The sequence below is a fragment of the Auxenochlorella protothecoides genome (genome assembly GCF_000733215.1).
Source record: "Auxenochlorella protothecoides strain 0710 unplaced genomic scaffold scaffold24, whole genome shotgun sequence".
Classification (NCBI taxonomy): domain Eukaryota; kingdom Viridiplantae; phylum Chlorophyta; class Trebouxiophyceae; order Chlorellales; family Chlorellaceae; genus Auxenochlorella; species Auxenochlorella protothecoides.
This window is the reverse complement of record NW_011934249.1, coordinates 242,787-262,682: the sequence shown is the minus strand read 5'-3', so window position 1 is coordinate 262,682 and position 19,896 is coordinate 242,787. Positions and strand designations below refer to the sequence as shown.

Sequence of the window (19,896 nt, the reverse complement as noted above, 5' to 3'; positions counted from 1 at the left end):
ATACGAAGTTATTACGGAGGGCGCGGCGGGCGGGGCGGGGGCGCGCGGCGAGCGCCGCCTCGTTCTGCGCGACGGCATGCACCTGTTTGTCCCCGGCGCCGAGCACCACGCCGTGCTGGCGCGGTGCGGACGGGACGCCACGGGCCCTGGTGAGCCCGGGGTCGTGTTTTTTGTGTACTTGGGCGGGGGGTGCACTCTTATGATGTGTGGTGTGAGGGAGGGATGCACTGATGATGGAGGGCTTGTGCGGGGTCATTGACGACTGCCCCTCCCGGTCAGGGGCTCATCACATGTGCTTGGGGTCGCGCATCCTACCTTCCCCCTCCCTGCACGCAACACCTGCCAGGGACGCCGCTGATGGACGTGGTCTTCGTCCACGGCATCCGGGGCGGCGCCTTTGCCACGTGGCGCCAGGAGGGCTCACCGCGCCCGGGCAAGGTGAGCGGGGTGGGAGCGGGGTTTCACCGGGTCCCTGCAATCCCCTGCACACTCGTACTCGTCCCCCACGCTCCCCGTCTGCCATCGACCCTCCCCCCCTCCCTCCCGACCTCTGCAGGGCGCCGCGTTTGAGCACCACGCCTGCTGGCCGGCGGCCTGGCTGTCCGAGGAGCTCCCGGAGGCGCGCCTGCTGACCGTGGAGTATGCTGCTCCTGCCAGTGGGTGGGAGGTGAGGGGGCTTTGGGGGGGGGGGGGAGAGGGATCGCGATGCTGCCCACGCTGAGCTGGAGCGGTTGCGTGGGTGTCAGGACCACCAACTCCCCTGGACCCTGCGACGCTCGCACCGGCAGCGTCAGCCACCTTGACATATCTCCGTGACCAACCTACTCCACCCACCCTTTACAATCGCAGGGCGAGTCGCTGCCCTTCGAGCACACCGTGGCCCAGCTGGCGGGCATGCTCTTGGACGCCGGCGTGGGGGCGCGCCCCACGGTATTTGTCTGCCACTCCATGGGCGGCGTGCTGGTCAAGGAGCTCCTGGCGCAAGCCCAGGCCAAGGAGAACGGGCACGCCTGGCACAAGTAATGAGGGGGGTTGGGGGAGTGTGTAGTGTGTCTCCTGTGGGGGGGGGGCGGCGGGCGGGAGGAGGGGGAAGGGCATGGGGGGGATCTGCGTGGGGTGGACGGCAGTGGTGCGCCGCCTAGCGGCTGTGGGGTGACTCGAGGATGCTACATCATATGATCCCCACCCCACTGAGCAGTGGTGCCAGAGAGATGGCGCCACACAAGGTGGGCTGCCGCCCGCCGGCCTGCCCAGCTGCAGACCGGAAGTGCGCCCCAACCTCCATTCCCACAGGTCCCGCTCAATGTCGCCACGCCCCCTGCCCATCCCCCACCCCCAGCATGACCCAGAACTCCTCACCCTCCCCTCTTCCCTTCCCTCTTTCCAATCGCTCAGGCTGGCTTGCAACACGCTAGGCCTGGTGAGCTACGCTGTGCCCCACTCCGGCTCGCGCCTGGCGGACCTGGGCTGGCAGCTGCGGTACGTGGGCGGCTTCCCCGCGGGCGCCGTGGCGCATCTGAAGACCAGCGAGCTGCACCTGGAGGACGTGAACGCGGCGGTGCGTGGCATGCACCGCCGCGGCGGCCTGGCCGTGCTGTCCTTTGGCGAGGGCAAGCCGACGCGGGTGGCCTACATCAAGACGCTGGTGGTGCCGCTGGAGAGCGCCTATCCGGGGTACGGCGAATTCTTCGTGCTCCCCTCCCACGACCACATCTCCGCCTGCAAGCCCACCGACCGCTCCGATGCCGCCTACGCAAAGGCGCTGGACTTCCTGGGGCGGTGCGCACGGAGCGCCGCGCGCCGGCGCGCGGAGGCCCACACTGCGGACGATGTAGAGGCGGCGGCCCTGTGATTCCCGTGCTGTCCAGGGCGCAGCACCTTTTGTAGGGTACCCGCCATGCACCTCACAGCCCTCGACAGCAGACTGGCTCTCGCAGCAAGCTCCATCCAGCCGCTTGCACCCATACATAATTCCGCGTTGGCAGCACTGTGTATCAGACCATGCAAACAGTCAGTATGCAACTCCAGAAGAGCCCTGCTGTGCACGAGGAAGTATGGCTCTACTGCTCCCCCGCCATCCTCGAGGCCTAGAAGCCGTCGCCCGGCCTCTGCACGTCTCGACCACCAGGCCCCTTCACGACTCGGTCGGCAGTCCGGCAGCGGTCCAGGCCCCGAAGCCGCCCTCCACGTCCTTGAGCTGGGTGTACCCCGCCGCCTCCAGGGCCGCGGCGGCCGCGGCAGAGCGCCGCCCCGCCTGGCAGGCGATGAGGAGGGGGGTGTCCAGGTTGTCATACGCGGCCTTCACCTGGGGAGGCGGTGGGGTCGAAGGTCAGGAAGGAGGGTGGGTGCGGATCGTAATCACGCATGGAGCGTGTGTGGCCCCTTGGTAAGGCATGCATGTGCACATGGCCTCCCAATGCCCACTGGCATGCTGCACAGCCCATGCGGTATCCAGACAAACTGAATTTGCCCAGGAGAGCATCGGTTCGTCCTCGACAGGAGCCCAACAAGGAGCCCCACAGCACCTCTGACACAAAGTCGGGGTTGGGGGTGAACCCGCTGTCCCCTGCGAAAGCCCATTGGATGTTGCTGGCACCCTTGGGGTGGCTCGCTGCGAACTCCTTCTCGGTCCTGCTCGAGGGCATGGATGCAGCGAAAGATATTTGAAATGTTGCAATCGCGGCACCGGGACATGCAAGCCTCCATGCAGGTGTTGAGGATGCGCACCTCACGTCCAGGTACGTGTACTTTCCCTCCTCCGAAAGCTTTGCTGCCTCCTGGACTGAAACCTTTCCGGAAGCCATGGTCCGTACGTCTATCCGAGCGTATAATGAACTAGGATTCCTGCTGGGGGGCATGTGGGCATGGTCGGGGAGGGAGCCCTACTTTAGCCGGCACAGAAACAGCAACTCCGGCCCCGCCCCGTTCCGTACCGTGCGCTGAGGCGAATGCCGAGTGGTGCAAAACACCTGACGGTGGTTGCTAGCATTGATCAGTCGAAATGGGGGGTTGGGGAATGGTTGAGTCGAAGGCGATCGAGCGATCATGAGGGCGAGGGACAGAAATCTTCGTGTCGTGGCCATCGTTATGATGATGTTGGGTTGACAGGAGTCGTCTCGTAGGACGGCCACCTTCCAACTTGAGATGAAGAGAAATATGTCATTCGTTCCTCTTTCCCCTGATTGTCAAAGTATGCCTCTTGCGACATGGATGGTGCTCAAAATACTCTGGCCATATTATGAGCCAACGTTCTTGAAACATTGCAGTACACCATAAGCGCATCTACCATTACAGCATTTGCACGAACTCTAAAACCGAGAAACCTATGGCCCAGTGCTAATGGGGGAGAAGACAAGGCAGATGGTCGATTTCAAAGACTGGCAGTGCTTCTTGGTTCCTGACCGTAACCGATCTGCGCTGCAGACTTCAAGAGATATGCTGCATGTTGCCATGTGTTGGTCGATCTGGATTCATAAGATCGGTTTTTGCATCCCTGCAACCGGGAAAGGCGCACCAGATCCCCTTCTGTTCCTGTTGCAGTCTAGCACTCAGATTCCGAGCAGCATCCCCAGAGGCACCGGCAAACGGAGGTAGATCCCCCTCCTGCGCGTCGGCAAAACGAGACTCACGCAATGCTGCCACTGCAGCAGGAACTCATAACAACTCGGCATTAATACGCGTCCTACACAGCATCACACGCAAAGAGATGTCGGGCAGGTGAACGCAAATCTGCTCATCAATTAACCAGCCGGGCTTCACGAGACTATCGTGCCCAGTGATCTAGCTACCATTGGTGCCTGGAACCTCACTCACAACCCCGGGGCTCATCGAATGGGCATCAAGGGCGTGTTCAAGGCAATCGCCCGACCGCTGCGCCCCGGATCCAAGTCCCAAGGGCGTGAGCAGCAGGCACCTCCGCCCCGTAGGGTGGAGGTACAGCGTGTGCTGAGCATCAGTCGGCCGCTGGACATCGACACCTCCTCCACCAGCAGCGATGAAGAGCGGGAGCCTCTTCCCGCCGAGCTGGAGGGCCTGCACCCACCAGAGGCCCCGGAAACGACGTCCCAAGCCGATGTAGGACTGCGGCCAACGGCAGGGCGGCGGGAGGCGTCACAAACAGCTGCGGGCACGCCGCAAAAGAGAGACAAGTCCCCGAGCACTCCCCGTGCTGGCCGGCATGTCGGTGGCGCGGCAGGGTCAGACCCCGCCGCCTCCCCGCTGCCGCTGTCGGCCCCCAACCCGCCGCACGTCCCAGACCTGGAGGAACTGGCGGCGGGGTCGCCCTTCATCGACACCGACAGCCCCATCACTCCTCAGGAGGCTGCCAAGCTGATCCTCATGTTCCCGGTGGTCCTCCTCCGAGTGCGTGCTGGGCAGGGTTGAGTGGATGGACATGGGTTGTTTCAGCATCACTGCATGGTCAGATGCAGGGAGTGCCCCTGTTGCTCGCCCCCTGTCCCGAGCCCATGCTTCCATTCTCCATTTCCAGACGCTCCTGCTCCTGGTGACGGTGGTCACCGGCTACATCGTGATGGCTGCGCTCATGGCTCTGCTCCCCGGAGGAGGAAAGGGCGGCCACGGCGTGCGCCACGCCGTCGTGCAGTCGTGGATCCAGGTGCTCTGCCACGTGGCCCTCTTCCTCTCGGGCTTCTTCAATGTGAAAGTGACGGGACGGCAGCACCTGAAGCAGGCAAAGGTGGGGTCGGTCGGTGTCATGCAGGATCCACATGGCCGCTCTGAAGTTCTTCTCACATACATTGTTGTGAAGCAACGGCCTTCTGCCTTCGAAAGCCCACCCCGCCTGTGCCAGGCAGCAGCAGTTGTTGGCAAGAGTTCCTGCCCTCGGAGGCCCTACTGGTACTGGATTCACTTCTAGCACATGCCCCTTACCCCCCCCTCCCCTCCACTCCCCCCCTACCTCTCTCACAGGCCAGCCGCGCGATCGTGATCTTCAACCACCTGTCCTACGTGGACCCGGTGCTCCTGGTGTCCCTCATCCCGCTCTCCGGCGTGGCCAAGGCCGGCGTCGCCAACCTGCCCTTCATCGGCGCCTTTGCGCGCGCGATGCAGTGGCTGTTCGTGGAGCGGCGCGGCAGCTCCGACCACGCCAACGCGCACACCGTCAAGGGGGACGCCGTGGAGGCAATCCAGGCCCGGGTGGCCGACGAGTGGTGCGTGGGCCTGAAGGGGCTGGGTGGAAAGGGGGAATTCAATATCTGAAGGGGCAAGGGCGTGCCTCCCTGCCTGGTCCCGCATGCAACACCCCTACCAAGTGCACCTGCGATGCCCCTCCCCCATCCTGCTCACCCCCCTCACAGCGCCCCCATGCTGGTCATGGCCCCAGAGGCCACCACCAAGGCCGCGCAGTGCCTGCTCAAGTTCAGGCGCGGCGCGTTTGCCAGCGGGCACCCGGTCTGCCCCATCCTCCTGGCCTACCCGCACCGCGCCTTCAACCCGGCCTGGGGCATCGTGCCCTCCACCCCACTCCATGTCTACCGCCTGCTGGCCCAGCCCCTGAACCGGGCCACCATCCAGGTCCTGCCCACCTACTTCCCCAGCCAGAAGGAGAGGGCGGACCCGGCTGCGTACGCCGCGGGCGTGAGGCAGGCCATGGCCGCCGCCCTGAGGGCGCCGCTCGTGGAGCAGGTGGGGGGTGGGGTTGGCGAGCAGGCGCGAGGCGAGCGCAAGAGGTTCAGACATGCGTGCCTAGGCTCTTGAACATGCCGCTCTCTCCCAACGCCATTCAGGGGGTAGCTCCTGTGCCGGCGCTCTGCCATTACATGAGTGCAGGACGGGAGCGCATGCGGTCTCACCCCCAAAACCCCACGATTCGCCGCACAGGGCATCACTGAGGAGAGGCGGCTGGTGAAGGGCGGGGTGACCACCAACCTGGCCGGGTCCAGAGTCATCATTCCCAAGAGCAAGGCCGCCTAGGCGATGGGGGGAGGGTCCCCCCGTAGACCCATCGGTCGGCTGGGCCGACCCGGCGCCGACGAGGCCAGATGCCACAGCCCCATGTCCTCAGCCCCATCCACGGGCCTCATCCTCGAGCCTGCTGCCCTGCGACCCATGCTGTGCTCATTGCGGTGGAGTGGGGGGAGCCACGAGTGGGACCGGGTGCTCGAGAGCATAGTCGATCCTGGCCTCCAGGGTCTCGGGGGCAATCCAGTTCCTGCTGGCCTCCAGCAAGCCGGCCGCCCTGCACAGTTTTGAGAATGCGAGCGTCGTAGACCCTCCTGTGTATGCCTAGTGGGTGCGGCTCATGGGTTTTTCAACCCAGCTTCTGCTCCCTGTACAGTCTGCGTGCGCTGCTGACATTTCGACATCTAGATTCACCACAAGCTCAGGCCAGACCGGAGCCCCACACAGGCAAATGCCACTGCACCTTTCTTCCCGCGCAAACTTGATGATGTCCTCGCGGAGGAGCTGTCGATGCGCTCGGACCTTCTTCTCCTCTATCTGCGGCCAGCCAGTGGGTGAGGGGGTCCATGCTCTGTCAGAGTCAGTACCAACACACTCTATTGGGCCCCAGCCAGCCTGAGCAAGCCCCCACACAGCAACTTGCATGTCATTTTGAAACGCACTGCACTGCACCCAGCATCAAATGCACTCTGCGGATGCCAGCAACACTCGAGCATCGAGTGTCCATCACCAGCACCGCACCTTGGCCGCCTTGGCGGCTGCGAGCGCCTGCTGGGCTGCAGACTCCCTCGCCTGCTTATCGGCTACATCCACTCCTGACCGCCGTGCCTGGCGAGCTTCCCTGGCGGCCCTGCATGATGGGGGATGTGGCCCATGGTGCTTGCACTGGGGTGAATGATATCAGCTGATCAAGACGCTCAGCCAACCACCCTCTTCATCGCCACATGTCCCATCCCACCTCTCAGCATCTCGCGCCGCCTGCTTCTTCGCCTGCTGCACAGCCAAGTCCGCAGCCCAAGCCTTGCGGAGCTCGGAGAGCTCCTTCGCGTGGCTGGCGCGACTGCGAGCAAACTCCAGGTTGGGCGACCGTCCAGAGGAGGATGCCTCTCCAGCTGCGGCCGTGGATGCTGCGCAGCTCTGTCTAAGGAGACTGTACGCAGGCTGGCCCGCAGCCGCGAGCCGCTGAGCACGGGCCAGCATCACGGAGAGTGCAGCGGGGGTTGAGACGGGCTCGCCACCCTCCTGATGAGATTGTTAAGTAATATTTTGTGGTTTTTTGGTGGTTGTCTATGCTCGAGGGATGTTCAAGGAACACAGGATGCGAAACATTGCCCACTGGTTTCGTGCTGCTGGGCATGCGGCGGTCAGGTTTGGAGGCAACTTGGTGTCATTGTTCACACCTTCGATGAGCCGTGAGAATCCTAATACAAAACCTGAACATGCGACTGTAAGCCATGACCCTATCAGTCTCTAGATTTCAGGTGACATGTCTGTCAGTGTCGGTGCGCATGGACCATGGCATACATGTGTGGTGCCAGTTCTGTTAACCAGTCTGGTTCTATGACAGCTATGTCCCTCATCTCATACCTGGCATGTTAATCAGTGGGAATGAACAATGAGATGTGAGAAGGTGGGAATGCAATAAATTCCTGGCAGTCGTCGGAGAGCCATCAGCAGGGGGCACAGAACACTGCAATGGGCCCCCCCCCTTACCCCCCCCCCCCTTTCCTCCCCTCTGCGCACCACCCAGTGTTATTCTGCTCTGCGCCGTAGAAGCAGACCCAGGATGGCCGACAGCGGAACAGGACGCTGGAATGATGTATGCGCAGCTTCGCGGCAGCTGCCTCGCCCCCGCCAGATCGGACCAGGCGGTACACACTGGCACCCGCATCTCGAGCATCTGGTCGAGGTGAGAGGGCTGATACTTGACATTGTACACGCGTGTCGCAATCAGGCTGGATGGGCACAGGCGGCACATCGTCTGGCCCACTCTCTTCTCGTCCGGATACATGAATACACACACCTTTCCCCCAGAGGAGACAAAGCACGACGCACAATAAAGCACGAATCCCACCTGCTTTATCAAGGACGAGTTCCTCTGTGAGTCGGGCCGCCTGCATGAACAGCCCAGCAGCACAGGCCTTGCGAACAGTCAGCAGCCCTGACGCTGCGTCGCCCTGTGCCCCAGGACCCAAGGCTGTGGACCTCCAGTCCAGGCCTGCCCTCTTCAGGTGCGACTCCAGCTGGAAACGGATGTCGGCTGCAGCCAGGATAGAATGGCGGGGCAACATGGATGCTTGAGTGAGGGAGGCTGATGCGGTGGGTGTGCAGGCATGGCATCCATGTTTTGAGGGGTTGCCAGGAGGCAGATCTGAAATGGGTATGACACACCAACAGACTGCCATGGCAGAGAGCAACCCTTGCCACCGACCTGCTCGAAGCATGGAGCGGTGGCTAACGTAGTTCTTGTACGACCAGCGCTTGTCCCGCACACGAGCTAGCCAGGCCTTCCAGATGTTCAAGAAGCTGGGGAGGTCCCCCTCCGCCACCCCAAATCTACATGAATTTAAAGGGGGGTGGGGGGTTGACGGTTGAGCACAATGCATGGAGGGTGGGCATGAGCAGGATTGGTGACGATATTGTGTAATCTGCATGCAGGAAGCTTGGCATTGGTGCTGTTGGCCAAACACTAGCAGTGTCTTACATACACCAGTCCGCAGGCCTTGCCCTACATTGCCCAAAGCACCTCACCTTGCTTTGGCCTCATCCACCTCCACCTTGTTCCCGGGTGCCCAGATACTCTCCACAGACAGCATGGCCACAATGGTGAGCATCTCCTGCAATCAATAAGGAAGCGACGAAAAATTCCAGCGTGGAGACGAGTTTTTGCTGCTGCATGGAACTCAGGGTGCAGGGTTGACACGTCAGCTGATTGCTGGTTCGGCCCCCTTGGACCACTGTGGATGGCTCACGACCGATGCCTAAGCTCAATGCTATACCTGAACACAGCCTCGGCTGCAGCCCTCCAGGAGCATCTTGGACAAGAAGGGGTCTAGGGGCATGGCAGCCATGTGGTTTCCCAGGGGCGCTGTCAACTGCAGCGCATGGAGGAGGGATGGAGGATACTTAGAGGCCTCGGAAGAAGGAGCTGGAGGACTACCTGCTAGGCATTGGCATGCCTGCCATACCACCAGTCGCCACCCCAAGCCAGTCACCTTTGCATCCAAGCCTAGCGCCCCAAGGGCATGCAGGCTCTCCAGCGCTCGAATCATGGTCTCTGGCGGCGGCGGTGCCAGCCACTCGAACCGCATGATGTTGCCAATGCCCTGTTGGGTGCAAGGCAGATGGCGTGAATGGGTATGTGGGATCCTTGCCTCGTCTGCGTCTTGCTACCGCGTAACCAACCATGCCCCTGCTTAAGAAGCAAAATGACAGAAGGGGGTGCCAGCCTAAGAAGGAGCTCAGATGGAAGTGGGGTCCCCTTGTTCCCAAGGACCATGAAGCCCTGCCACCCTCACTCCCGAGCCTGTCATCCAGGTCCCTCCCCCTCCTGTCCCAGGATCTCACAACCCCTGCCCACCAGGGCCTTGAGCTGCAGGACAGCCCCAGCCAGGTCACAGCGCTGCATCTCCGGCACCGTGGCTGCGGGCAGCGCCTCCCACCCAGCCTCGGTGCACAGCCGGAAAGCGTGGCCGGGCCTGACCCGACCCGCCCGCCCGGCTCGCTGGGCGGAGGAGGCGCGGCTGATGGGCGTGATGAGGACGCTCTGCAGGCCCGTGAGCGGGTTGTAGGCGCGCTGCTTGGCGAAGCAGGAGTCTATGACGTACACCACCCCCTCCAGCGTCAGCGACGTCTCCGCGATGTTTGTCGCCACGATGGCCTGTAGGAGGGGGGGGGCTTGCCCGTGGCCGCGGGTGTGAGGTGCCCACTTGATGGACATCCATGCGCAGGCTGGCAAGAAGTGCGGGCGGCCAGGGCAGCTGTCTGTCCAAACCGGATTGCATCCTTGCTTCCCATTTGAGATTTTGCATTGTCATCATGCAGCCACCCGCCACGCCCCTCCCCTAACAAGCCCCACCATCTATACGAAGGCTTCACCCTTGCTCACCTTGCGTACCCCTCGTGGGGCTGGGCTCAGGGCTTCCAGCTGCTGGGCGGCCGGCAGCCCGGCATACAGCGGCATCGCCTGGTGGGGTGTGGGCGCGCGGCTCAATGTGAGGGACCAGCAGGGCCGGTGTGGGAGAGTGAATCACGTTTGCAGGCATGCATGCATGGCGCCGAGGCTGCCGGGCCAGTCGCACACTCCATCCATCATGGCTCAAGCATCCCGGCCCACTCAGCAGGAACGCCCCATCTCTCTCCAAACACATCACCAAGAGCTTGCCCGCGCACCTGCAACCTCAGCTGGCCGCTCCTGTGGCCCGATTTCTGGCTTTCTTCCTCGAGCAGGCGCACCGCCGCCTGGCACTCGTCCTGGCCCGTGAGGAAGATGAGGATGTCGCCCGGCAGCTCCTGGCGATGCACCTGCAGCGCCGCCTCCACAGCCGCTGCCAGGTAATCTGAGCAGGGTTCGTCCAGGTAGTGCACCTGGGGCAGGGTGCACAAGGGGGGAATGCGGTTTGAAAAGAGCAACGCCGTGCGAGCTGGTAGGGTCTCAGGCGGGGACACGGCCAAGCAGGGGGTCTGGCTTCCTGCCCATGCTTCACCCCACGTCCAGGCTCTGGTACTCTGCACGCAGGTGAGATGCGTGGCGCCAGTCCTGGGTGCCTGTGAGCGCTTGACACCCCCCCCTCATCCACTCTGGCCCTTTCCTCGCACCTGGACATGGTGGGCCCTGCCCTCCACGCTGAGCAGGGCAGGGTTCCCCGAGAACTGATCGGCGCCTGCCTCAGAGTGCTGCAAGGGGTGGCCCCGTGGCTTGCTGGCAGCAGTGGGAGCCCTGAAGAACCTGCATGTGTGACGGTGAGAAACCACGGCGTCGCTCCCGAGCAGTGGTGCTCTGGGCATGGTCCCAGGAATCCAGTGCCACTCAGCTGCACACCCAACGACCCATGCCAACAATATCTCCTCACGCTGCCATGCGCTCCGCCTCGATGGTCGCCGAGGAGATGATTATGCGAAGGTCTGGCCTCTGTCGTTGAATTTTCTGCGGCGACAGTTCACGAGGGTGTGTTAATGGAAATTGATGGGGACAAGACGCTGCCCATGACAAGTGTGCATGCTGACTGTGTGTCCCAGCAGAACACCACAAGGTCTGGGCATGGCCAGGAATGGGCATCAAGCACTCCTCTGATGGGTACCTTGAGAAGCCCGAGCAGAAGGTCTGTTGCCAGGCTGCGCTCATGTGCCTCATCCACCATGATGACACTGCAGAGGAAGCACGGGGGTAGTGGGGTTAACTCCAGAAAGGTTCCTGTTCTACTTGTAGAAACGACACGCAGATGGCCAGCCAACCCAACCTCCATGGAAAGCACAGAGCTTTGCACCTGTGAACACTTTTGCCAATCTTAATCCCGGCCCCACCTTCTCACCTGTAGTCCGTCAGCAAGGGGTCAGACATCATCTCACGCAGCAGGACACCATCGGTGCAGAACTTGATGCACGTTCTGCCCTGCGGTGTGTGCACGAGGGTTTAGGGTTTAGTGGTTGGGCCGACGCAGTACAGCCGATACGGGGACCAGCGATGGGGCCTGCACAGTCTTCTCTCGACTGAGGACAAACCATGTGGCAGGTAGAGTGACCAGCTACCCACCCACTCCAGTCCATTGCCATCATCCACGACGAGCAATAGGCACTGCTTTCCAACAACATTGCCTGTCACTCCATTCCCTGCTCCTCTAATCGTGCTGCACCCTACCGAGACAGCGTCCACATCATCCGCAGCATCCACCCCTCACCTTCTCGGTTCTGTCCTCAAATCGGATGGCATAGCCGACCTCGCGGCCCAGGCTGCACCCCATCTCCTCGCTCACCCGAGCCGCCACGGTCATGGCAGCCAGGCGGCGGGGTTGCGTGCAAGCAATCATCTTGCCCCCGGCCGTCCAACCTGGATGGTGGGGGGAGTGACACGCTTGGTGGAGGCAGCGAGGGCCTTGAGATGATATTGCATTGCAGCCGAGTAAGTACTAGCAAGGGCGTGGCATCCTGTCGAGGCCATTGGCTTCCCGCGACACCTCCATACCAAATCCAATGGCCCCCTGAAGTCACAACCCACATTCCCAAGCGCACACCGGCACCTGCTTCATGGAGATACTGGGGTATTTGAGTCGTTTTACCGCTTCCTGTCTCCCCCACCACGACCGTTGTCGCATGGTTTTCCAGCAGGTACAAGATTTCCTTCAGGTGGGCGTGCACAGGCAGTGCCCGGCGCTGCTCTGCCAGGCTCAGCCTCTCGTTCCTGTGATGGTGCTTGCAAGCCCTTCAGCCTCCGAGAAAGACGGCATGCACGGAGATAGCATGCACCTGGCATGGGAGACCCTACATGGTGACTCCTGTGACCGCCACCAGCACCGTCAAGCTCACGGGTTGTGGATGGGAGGGGCACTTCCTTTGTCGGTGTCCCGATCAGCAGCGAAGGATAGGCCAAATGCTGTCGCATTCTGCGATCCCGGTCGTCTGAATCCAGACATCGGATCCCCGGGTTAGTATTAAAGGCACCCCGTTCTCACGGTGCACACATCATGCACCGATGAGGACAGAGGCCCCAAGTGCCATTATGTGGTCTTGTTCTATATCAGTTTGTTTATAATTTTGCACGAGGACATCGGCCTGGGAGACCCTTGTCCATTGATACTTTACGATGAAGGAATTGTGCCGACTGTTTGCGCGCGCCGAGATCACCATGCATCGGTAGTAAGTTCATGCTTGCAGCTGTTGGCTCCGGCAGGCAGAGTGCACGCTCACTACCACTTTCAACATGTCAAGCCTGCTTTCACTCCCTGACTGGAAAAGTATGAGCGGCTGATGCGAATTACACAGACGAGGAACCGTGTGGGCAGATCAAGTGTGAGCTGAGCAGACCCAGCCAAAGGCAAACATAATTGGATAGCGACTGTGGACCTGCTGGCTGCCAGCGCCAAAGGCTTGAACGATGGCCATTGAACCTAGATCGACTCGCTTCAGGTAGTCTGCTGTGGGAAGAAGAACATGTGTGCCAACTCCAAGGCGCCTCACCCCTTGTACACAAGGTTTGTGTACTCGGGATGGAACCTGTGGGGAGGAGTGTCGGACATGCCTCTCTCAATCTGGAGAAGCTGAGGGCACAGAGCTGGGTTGCGGAGGTCAATTGGAGATGCATGATCTCAGGGGACGCATGTGAAGCCCCCACTCTTGTCTAGAGGAGGGAATGCTAGTATCGACAGGAAGGGGAAACCACGCTGCCATTCTACCACCTTCCCTAAGCCCCACAATGCCCCACAACCCCCTTAAAAATCCATACATGTGGTTGTGGATGAAGGCCTTTAGCTCCTCTGGCCCGGCATCGATGGCCTCCAGCAGCTTCTTGTTCTGGATCAAGCCGTCTGCCGCCTTGATGACCCCTGTAGCCACCGCCACCGAGATGTCCCTGTGCCAGGATGGGAGCGGGAAGTGCTCAGCCAGGCAAACTCCATTTCTCAATAAACTGCCCTGCCGAACCGCCGGCCATCGCCATGGTGCACCATTGAGACACCCATGCACAGCCCATTCTCCCTTGGGGATGTTCACTCCTTTCCCTCCCCCCCCCCAACACATAACAGCACCACCACCAACCTCTCACCTTATCCTGTCCATGTTAGGGAACACCATGCCCAGCTCCAGCTCCTCGGGCCTGGTCTCGGCGGCCAGGGCCTCGGCTGCCGCCATGAGCATGGCGTCGCTGACCGTGCCCGCTCGCGCCAGCAGCGCGCCCAAGGCGACGCCCGGGAAGATGTACATGTTGTTGGCCTGGGAGGGGACCTTGGTGACCCCGTGCCACACCACGGGCGGCTCGGGCGACCCTGCGGCAAACACGGCGCGGCCGTTTGTGTAGCGGATGGCCTCCTCATGAGTGCACTCCATGCGCGCGGTGGGGTTGGACATGGGAAAGATGATGGGGCGGTCGCAGTACGCGGCCAGCGTCTGGAGCACCGGCGGCGTGAACAGCCGCCCCGCGCCGGCCAGCCCGATCAGTACCGTCGGGCGGACGCGCGTGATGCACTCCACCAGGCTCTCACCCTCTGTGTGTGTGCCAGAGAGGGAGAGCGGGGGGCATGTCTGTACGCAGAGAACGTACAGCGAGGGCGGCAGGGTGCCAGCACGCCTCCTGGTGGTCGGTTGCTGCGGGGCTCACGCTGAGCTGCAGAGGCATGAATTGCACCTCCCTCAAGAAATGAAGCACCCTCAGGGCGCTTGGCCCCATTGCTACCCCCCCTTCTTCCGTTCCCTCTCCGCCACTCCCCACACATACAACACCACCATCAATCACCCCACCCGTGCTCTGCTCGTCGGAACGTGCAAAGCGCACGACGTGCGGCGGCAGGCACTCGCGCGCCGTGGTGATCAGGCCCCGGTCGTCGATGACGTGGAAGTTGGCGGCGGCCGCCTCGGGCGTCAGGCCGTGCGCCTGCATGCCCTTGGCAATCATGGTCACCACGCCCATGCCCGCGCTGCCTGCGCCCACCACCAGGATGCGCTGGGCGGTGAGGTCAGCGTGGGACTTGCCCAGCACGCGCAACGCGCCATACAAGCCGGAGAGCGCGACGCAGGCGGTGCCCTGGTAGGTGGGGTTTGGGGTAGTGGCGGTAGGAGAGTTGGGATGCGGAGTTTGTCCAGCTTTGACCAGAATCAGATGGGTCAGGTGAGCGCCTCAGAGGGTGGAGGGCTGGAATGTGAGCGGCATGCGGAGATCATGGCACCCGCCCTTGGGGAATTTCTCTCCCCCCCCTCCCCACCCCCTCCCCGGGCCCCACGACCGCAGCGTGCCTGGATGTCGTCGTTGAAGACGGTGTGGTGGTCGCGGTAGCGCTTGAGCAGTGGGCCGGCGTGCTCTAGCGCAAAGTCCTCGAACTGGAGCACGGCGTGCGGCCAGCGCCCCATCACCGCCTGCACGAACTCGTCCACCAGCTGGTAGTAGGCGTCGCCCGCCAGGCGCGGCTGCTTCAGGCCCATGTACCACTGGTCGCAGCGCAGGGCCTCGTTGTTGGTGCCCACATCGATGACGCAGGGCAGCACGCGGCTGGGGTGGAACCCCCCCGCCGCGACGTACAGGTCCAGCTTGCCGATGGGAATGCCCAGCCCGTTGCAGCCCAGGTCGCCTGTTGGTTTCATGTGAGAGAAGGGGGGGGAGGAGGGGGGTGCAGGAGACATTTGGTTGGGGCGATGGCCCACACTTGCTGAGGTGTGGGGGTAACCCAGAACCTGAATACACTCGCCAAGGCCTTCAGATAGAACATGAGACCAAAAAGAGCCGACTCGTGGCTGGCCTGGGACCCTGCCTGGCTCCCAGCACGCCATTCGGGAGTATTTTCCCTGTCGTCTGGGAGCCACGATATAGACACACCCACTCCCTGTGTCACATCACCCACCGAGGCCCAGGATCCGGGAGCCATCGGTGACCACGATGGCGTCCACGTGATCGTGGGGCCAGTTGTGGACCATGGTTGACTGCGCAGACGAGAGAGTGAGGGGTTGGTGGAGGAGGGCCCTGATCCCTGCACACCTCCCGAGCCCCCAACACAAGCTGCCCTTCCAGGCACCTGCATCCCAGGGCACGTCACTGCCCAGTATAGCAGTGCTCACGACCCTTTCATCATGTTATGAGCCAGAGGCCTTCCCCGCCCCAAACATACCACCTCCAAGAAGCAACGCACCATCATGCCCTTGTCGGCGGCCGAGAAGTACATGCCTCGTGGGCGGCGGTACAGCTTGTGGTAGTTCATGCAGGCCCAGCCGACCGTGGGGGTGTAAATAATCTGCAGGGTTTTGAGGCGGCGATGAGGTGATGGCAATCAGACGCCCTCCTTCATGCCCCTCAGGAGCCTACAGGGCACTGCAGGTCCCTACTCTGTGCTCTCACGGGCAGACGGCACCCTAATCGGCACATTCGAGTTGACTATCCTGGAGTCAAACTTACCGGTGCCATCTCGACAAAGTTATCCATCAGGCACTTGTAGAAGAGTGTCTCATTGCGATCCTGGTTGCAGGAGGGAAGGGAGGAACGATCGGCATCCAGGTGAGACAATGTACGGCTGCCAGCATGCCCAGTACCTCCCAAGCTCGCCCTGCGTGCATGCTGCACATCCTGGGGCGCACCTGGAGATCACTCAGTACCAGCCATTTCCGGGTGTGCTCGTGGGTAACGCCCCCAGAGTCCACCTGGCAGGTGGGGGGGTGTTGACTGGATGATCCTTGGTCTGGACTGTGACCTGCAGTGCGACGAGCCACAGCCACCCTTGCCACATCATGCGTTGGGGCGTCAACCTCCTTCTCCCCGCAAGCAGGGGCTGAGAGGGAAGGTGAGTCTCACAATAGGAACACACCTGGGAAGGGTCGATGAAGTCAGATCCATGCCAGTATCTGTCCATGGTCCGTGACAGCTGCAGGCGAGGGTGGAAGGGAGAGCTTGACGAGGTGCAGGCAGTGGCAGAGGCCACTGCGCTGGAAACCCATGGCTGGCATGCCGTGGGGAGCAGGACTGCAGCTGGCAGGGATACACAGCATCCTTCAGACACTTCCTGCGGGTGCACACACCAACATTACGTGCTGACCTGGCGTTGGACAGGCAGGACAGAGGGCGGCAGCAGGCCGCGGAGGCCAAGCCTCTCCCGCTCCACGAGGGAGTGTGCAGTGCCCTGCATTGAGGTTTGGGGGATGGAGATCGATGCTCGCATGCCGGCAACTGTATGAGCTGGGGCCGCCCATCCAGACCCTTTTGCGAATGACCCCCTTGCATGCGCTGGGACACTGACCCATGCGGAAACATCTTCATTGTACCTTGTTATACACTGGGTTCTGAAGGATCTCCATGCCGCGGCTCTTGATGACGCTGGGCCGCACAGCAGACTCAGGGTGGTAGGGGAACCTGGGGTCATCGTTGGTCAACCACCTGCACCGCAATTAAGGGAGGGGAGTGCTCGGAGCAAGGCGTGAGCTGCTGGCACCCCACAGGCAACGCTCACCCGGGGGTAGGGGAGGGCGCCATCGCCTGCGCCCCTTACAAAGCAAAGTACACATCTGATGTCCCTTCCACACTTGCCTTACGAATCTGGAGCGCAGCTCTCGAGAGCGTCTCACTACCCTCGAGCTGGACATATTGGCACAGCGCGCCGCTACCCTTCCCGTATGCTTGAACTTTGAGCGAAACCCAGAGTTATACTATACAAAAGTTGTTTGCTGCACCACTGCGTCCAACCAGAGCCTCTAGCGTGTTGGTAGTAGCCCTGAGGGGTTTTAAAGGGCAAGCTGAGTGCGCTTCAGACAAGTACTTCCCCGGCGCCAGGATGTTGACGGCCCGGGACACCTGTTATAGCAGTCCAACAGGTCACAAAGGCAACAACAGCATGTTGGTGGGCCTGGGTCGTGCAAGAGGGTTTGCATCCTGGCATACGTCCGGGCTAGCACTTGCCCGCGCAGGATGTGGCGGATCTTCGCGCCCTGGAGGTCTCCGAGAATCTGCCAGGGGCGCCAGATCAAGGTCGATGCCAAACCATCTTAGGCACATGCATGGGGTTCACTTCGGGGAAAATTACATTGTTGCAGACAGATTATAGGCATGGCGCGTCCGCGCCAGCTCCCTTAAAGCTCTAATGGCATTCTCACCACCGCACCATCCTGCCCGGCCGGGAGCGGCCTCCTCGCAAGGCACTACGCCCACGGAGAGGTCCGCGCTGTCTGGTAGCCCAGTCTTAAGAGTACATTGTAACATGCAATGGCATTGGATCTATGGGTTACGATGCATCACATTGTTCTTCACGGGGCCATCTTCCGACATCCCCCCTCCCCTACACACACCCAGGAATGCTCCACACATCGGGGCTGTTCTGAGGACGCACCTTGGGAAGAAGACCACCCCATACACCTTGCTGGAGGTGGCGTCGGGCTCGGGATACCATGCTGCATGCTTGAGCCCACAGCTGCCCAACGTGCGCTGGCTTCCGACCGACCGCGACGCCAGCTGCCTGGACAGGTATGAGAGGAATCCTTGCGCGGGCTGGAGTACGAATCCCCGAACAGCCCGCACATGACAGTTGTTATCAAGGTATTTCCGATCAATTGGGCTTCCACACATGCTGATCACGCCGCGCGCGGCCCCGTCCCTTCTCCCGGTTCCGCAGCATGCGGTCGTGGGCCTCCGACAGCCCGGCGGTGCTCCCTCCCCTGGTCCTGGACGTGTCCCAGCCCGAGCCCTGGCCCCTGCCCGAGGACCTTCCCCCCCTGGAGGCGGTGCTGTGCGTCAATATGACGCACATCACCGCCTGGGAGGCCACGCTGGGTCTGCTGATCGGCTCGGGGCGTAACCTGTCGCCGCGGGGCCTGCTGATGATCTACGGCCCCTTCCGCGTGGGCGGCAGGCTGGAGCCCGCCTCCAACGCGGCCTTCGACGCCTACCTGCGCGGCACCGACCCCGCGTGGGGTTACCGCGACGTGGAGGAGGTCGAGGCGCGGGCCGAAGAGCAGGGTCTGGGCCTGCTGGCGCGGCTGGAGATGCCCGCCAACAACTACATGCTTGTGTTCCAGAAGCGTGCCTGATGCGCCGGCGAGCGGACACCCACGCTCCGACTCCTGGATGGGCTGCTTACATGGCTCCATTGCGCAAGATAAAAACCACGCCCTGCCGGGCTCGCTGTGAGCGGGGCAGTCTGGCATGCGAAGAGGGCTCGGGCAAGGGGTGGAGGGCGCCCCAGTGGGGAGGGTCACCCCCACACGCAAAGGCAGGGAGGGGCAAACGGGTGCGAGCACCGTCAAAACGATGTGTACGTCAGGAAGGGAGGGGTGGCCGGCCAGGGGTTTGCTAGACCTGGGGGTGGGGGGGGTTTTGACCGCCCCATACAAGGGCCCTCGTGTCAAGTGTGGCAGGGAGGGGGTGCACGGGCGGGTGCACCCCCCGCCGGCGACGGGGTACAGGTGGCCGGCATCCGGACTGGGCTCCGATGCAGAGGACAGCTTTTTTGGTACGGGGGGGGGAGAGAAGCATGCAACGTGCCATGCGTGGCGCCGTCAGTGGAACAGGGGCAGCGGCGGCCGCGCCCCGACCTCCTCCAGCGCCAATGCCCGCGGCGCAAACAGGTCGGAGCTCACCTCCAGGATCCTGTGCGTGTTTTGTGGAGGGACGCGGGGTGTGAATCTGGGGAGCCAGTGCTCAGATGCCAGTGCCACGAGCCAGCGACAGCAGGTGAGCAGGAGGGAGGCAGCGACGCCCTCACAAAGACCAGATCTCCTTCACTCACGCATCGCCAGAGGCTGCTCCCCTTCCCGCTACACACCACACACTCACACACACTGGACTTGAACCCCCACCCCCCCTTCCTCGTCAGCACCTGGGGGGCGCGGCCGCGCCGCCGACGTGCCACCGCGTCTCGCTCCAGCCCCCGCATGCGCTGAAGAGCAGGGGCTTGGCCGGGTTGTCCCAGGAGCCGCAGCGCGCCAGGTCGGCCACGCCCTCCTGGCCGGCCACGCAGGCGCCCAGCGCGCCCAGGATGGAGCCGTAGACCTCCTTGGCGGTCAGCGCCCCCGGGTCCGCGTGCGCGCGGGAACCGCGGGGAGCCGCGGCGGCGCCGGGGCGCCGCGCGCGCTGCTGCACCTCGCGCGTCGCACCCATCGCGTCATACCGCTCGTACTCCGCCTCCTCGACCAGCTCGCGCGCCCAGGCCCGCGCGCGCGCATCGCCCGCCGCGCGGCGTTGCGTGCGCTGCGCCGCGGCGGCCGCGACGACCGCCGGCGCGCGCCGGGGGCGGTCGCGCCCCGCGGCGTGCGCCTCGGGCGGCTGGGCCAGGGGCTCGCCTGGCGGCGGCCGGTCGC

The 19,896-nt window shown here is 62.6% G+C and overlaps 6 protein-coding genes across 6 annotated transcripts in view; 3 read left to right on the top strand and 3 right to left on the bottom strand.

The window, feature by feature from the left end:
- The window catches only part of F751_2510 (Protein SERAC1), a gene marked incomplete at both ends in the record, with an annotated part of 6,336 nt that extends 4,245 nt beyond the window's left edge, over window positions 1–2,091 (top strand). Inside the window, 5 exons of the mRNA XM_011400262.1 lie at window positions 347–438; window positions 557–667; window positions 850–1,019; window positions 1,396–1,779; window positions 1,986–2,091. Of these exons, the coding sequence (XP_011398564.1) occupies window positions 347–438; window positions 557–667; window positions 850–1,019; window positions 1,396–1,779; window positions 1,986–2,091 (863 nt within the window). The remainder of the gene's footprint in view (window positions 1–346; window positions 439–556; window positions 668–849; window positions 1,020–1,395; window positions 1,780–1,985) is intronic.
- A 43-nt stretch (window positions 2,092–2,134) lies between these two features.
- F751_2509 (hypothetical protein) lies at window positions 2,135–2,804 on the bottom strand (the record flags this gene model as incomplete). Its single annotated transcript, XM_011400261.1, has 3 exons — window positions 2,135–2,215; window positions 2,526–2,631; window positions 2,728–2,804. The coding sequence occupies 3 exons, from the start codon at window positions 2,802–2,804 to the stop codon at window positions 2,135–2,137; spliced, it is 264 nt and encodes an 87-aa protein (XP_011398563.1).
- A 1,027-nt stretch (window positions 2,805–3,831) lies between these two features.
- Window positions 3,832–5,934, top strand: F751_2508 (Lysophospholipid acyltransferase LPCAT4; the record flags this gene model as incomplete). The annotated part of the gene is made up of 5 exons (XM_011400260.1): window positions 3,832–4,362; window positions 4,490–4,696; window positions 4,930–5,171; window positions 5,319–5,646; window positions 5,842–5,934. The coding sequence occupies 5 exons, from the start codon at window positions 3,832–3,834 to the stop codon at window positions 5,932–5,934; spliced, it is 1,401 nt and encodes a 466-aa protein (XP_011398562.1).
- Window positions 5,935–7,415: 1,481 nt separating this feature from the next.
- Window positions 7,416–17,080, bottom strand: F751_2507 (putative ATP-dependent RNA helicase DHX35; the record flags this gene model as incomplete). Its single annotated transcript, XM_011400259.1, has 27 exons — window positions 7,416–7,509; window positions 7,666–7,822; window positions 7,997–8,182; window positions 8,354–8,478; window positions 8,674–8,759; window positions 8,922–9,017; window positions 9,138–9,248; window positions 9,503–9,802; window positions 10,031–10,108; window positions 10,315–10,509; window positions 10,741–10,870; window positions 10,995–11,068; window positions 11,223–11,289; window positions 11,454–11,533; window positions 11,820–11,968; window positions 13,314–13,486; window positions 13,679–14,117; window positions 14,371–14,745; window positions 14,850–15,194; window positions 15,465–15,543; window positions 15,750–15,851; window positions 16,013–16,072; window positions 16,192–16,254; window positions 16,419–16,475; window positions 16,647–16,730; window positions 16,873–16,984; window positions 17,058–17,080. 27 exons carry the CDS (start codon window positions 17,078–17,080, stop codon window positions 7,416–7,418), a joined length of 3,840 nt encoding a protein of 1,279 aa, XP_011398561.1.
- A 1,133-nt stretch (window positions 17,081–18,213) lies between these two features.
- F751_2506 (UPF0585 protein C16orf13-like protein A) lies at window positions 18,214–18,627 on the top strand (the record flags this gene model as incomplete). The annotated part of the gene is made up of 1 exon (XM_011400258.1): window positions 18,214–18,627. One exon carries the CDS (start codon window positions 18,214–18,216, stop codon window positions 18,625–18,627), a length of 414 nt encoding a protein of 137 aa, XP_011398560.1.
- Window positions 18,628–19,095: 468 nt separating this feature from the next.
- F751_2505 (hypothetical protein) overlaps window positions 19,096–19,896 on the bottom strand; it is a gene marked incomplete at both ends in the record, with an annotated part of 3,790 nt that continues 2,989 nt past the window's right edge. The window contains 2 exons of the mRNA XM_011400257.1: window positions 19,096–19,186; window positions 19,449–19,591. Of these exons, the coding sequence (XP_011398559.1) occupies window positions 19,096–19,186; window positions 19,449–19,591 (234 nt within the window). The remainder of the gene's footprint in view (window positions 19,187–19,448; window positions 19,592–19,896) is intronic.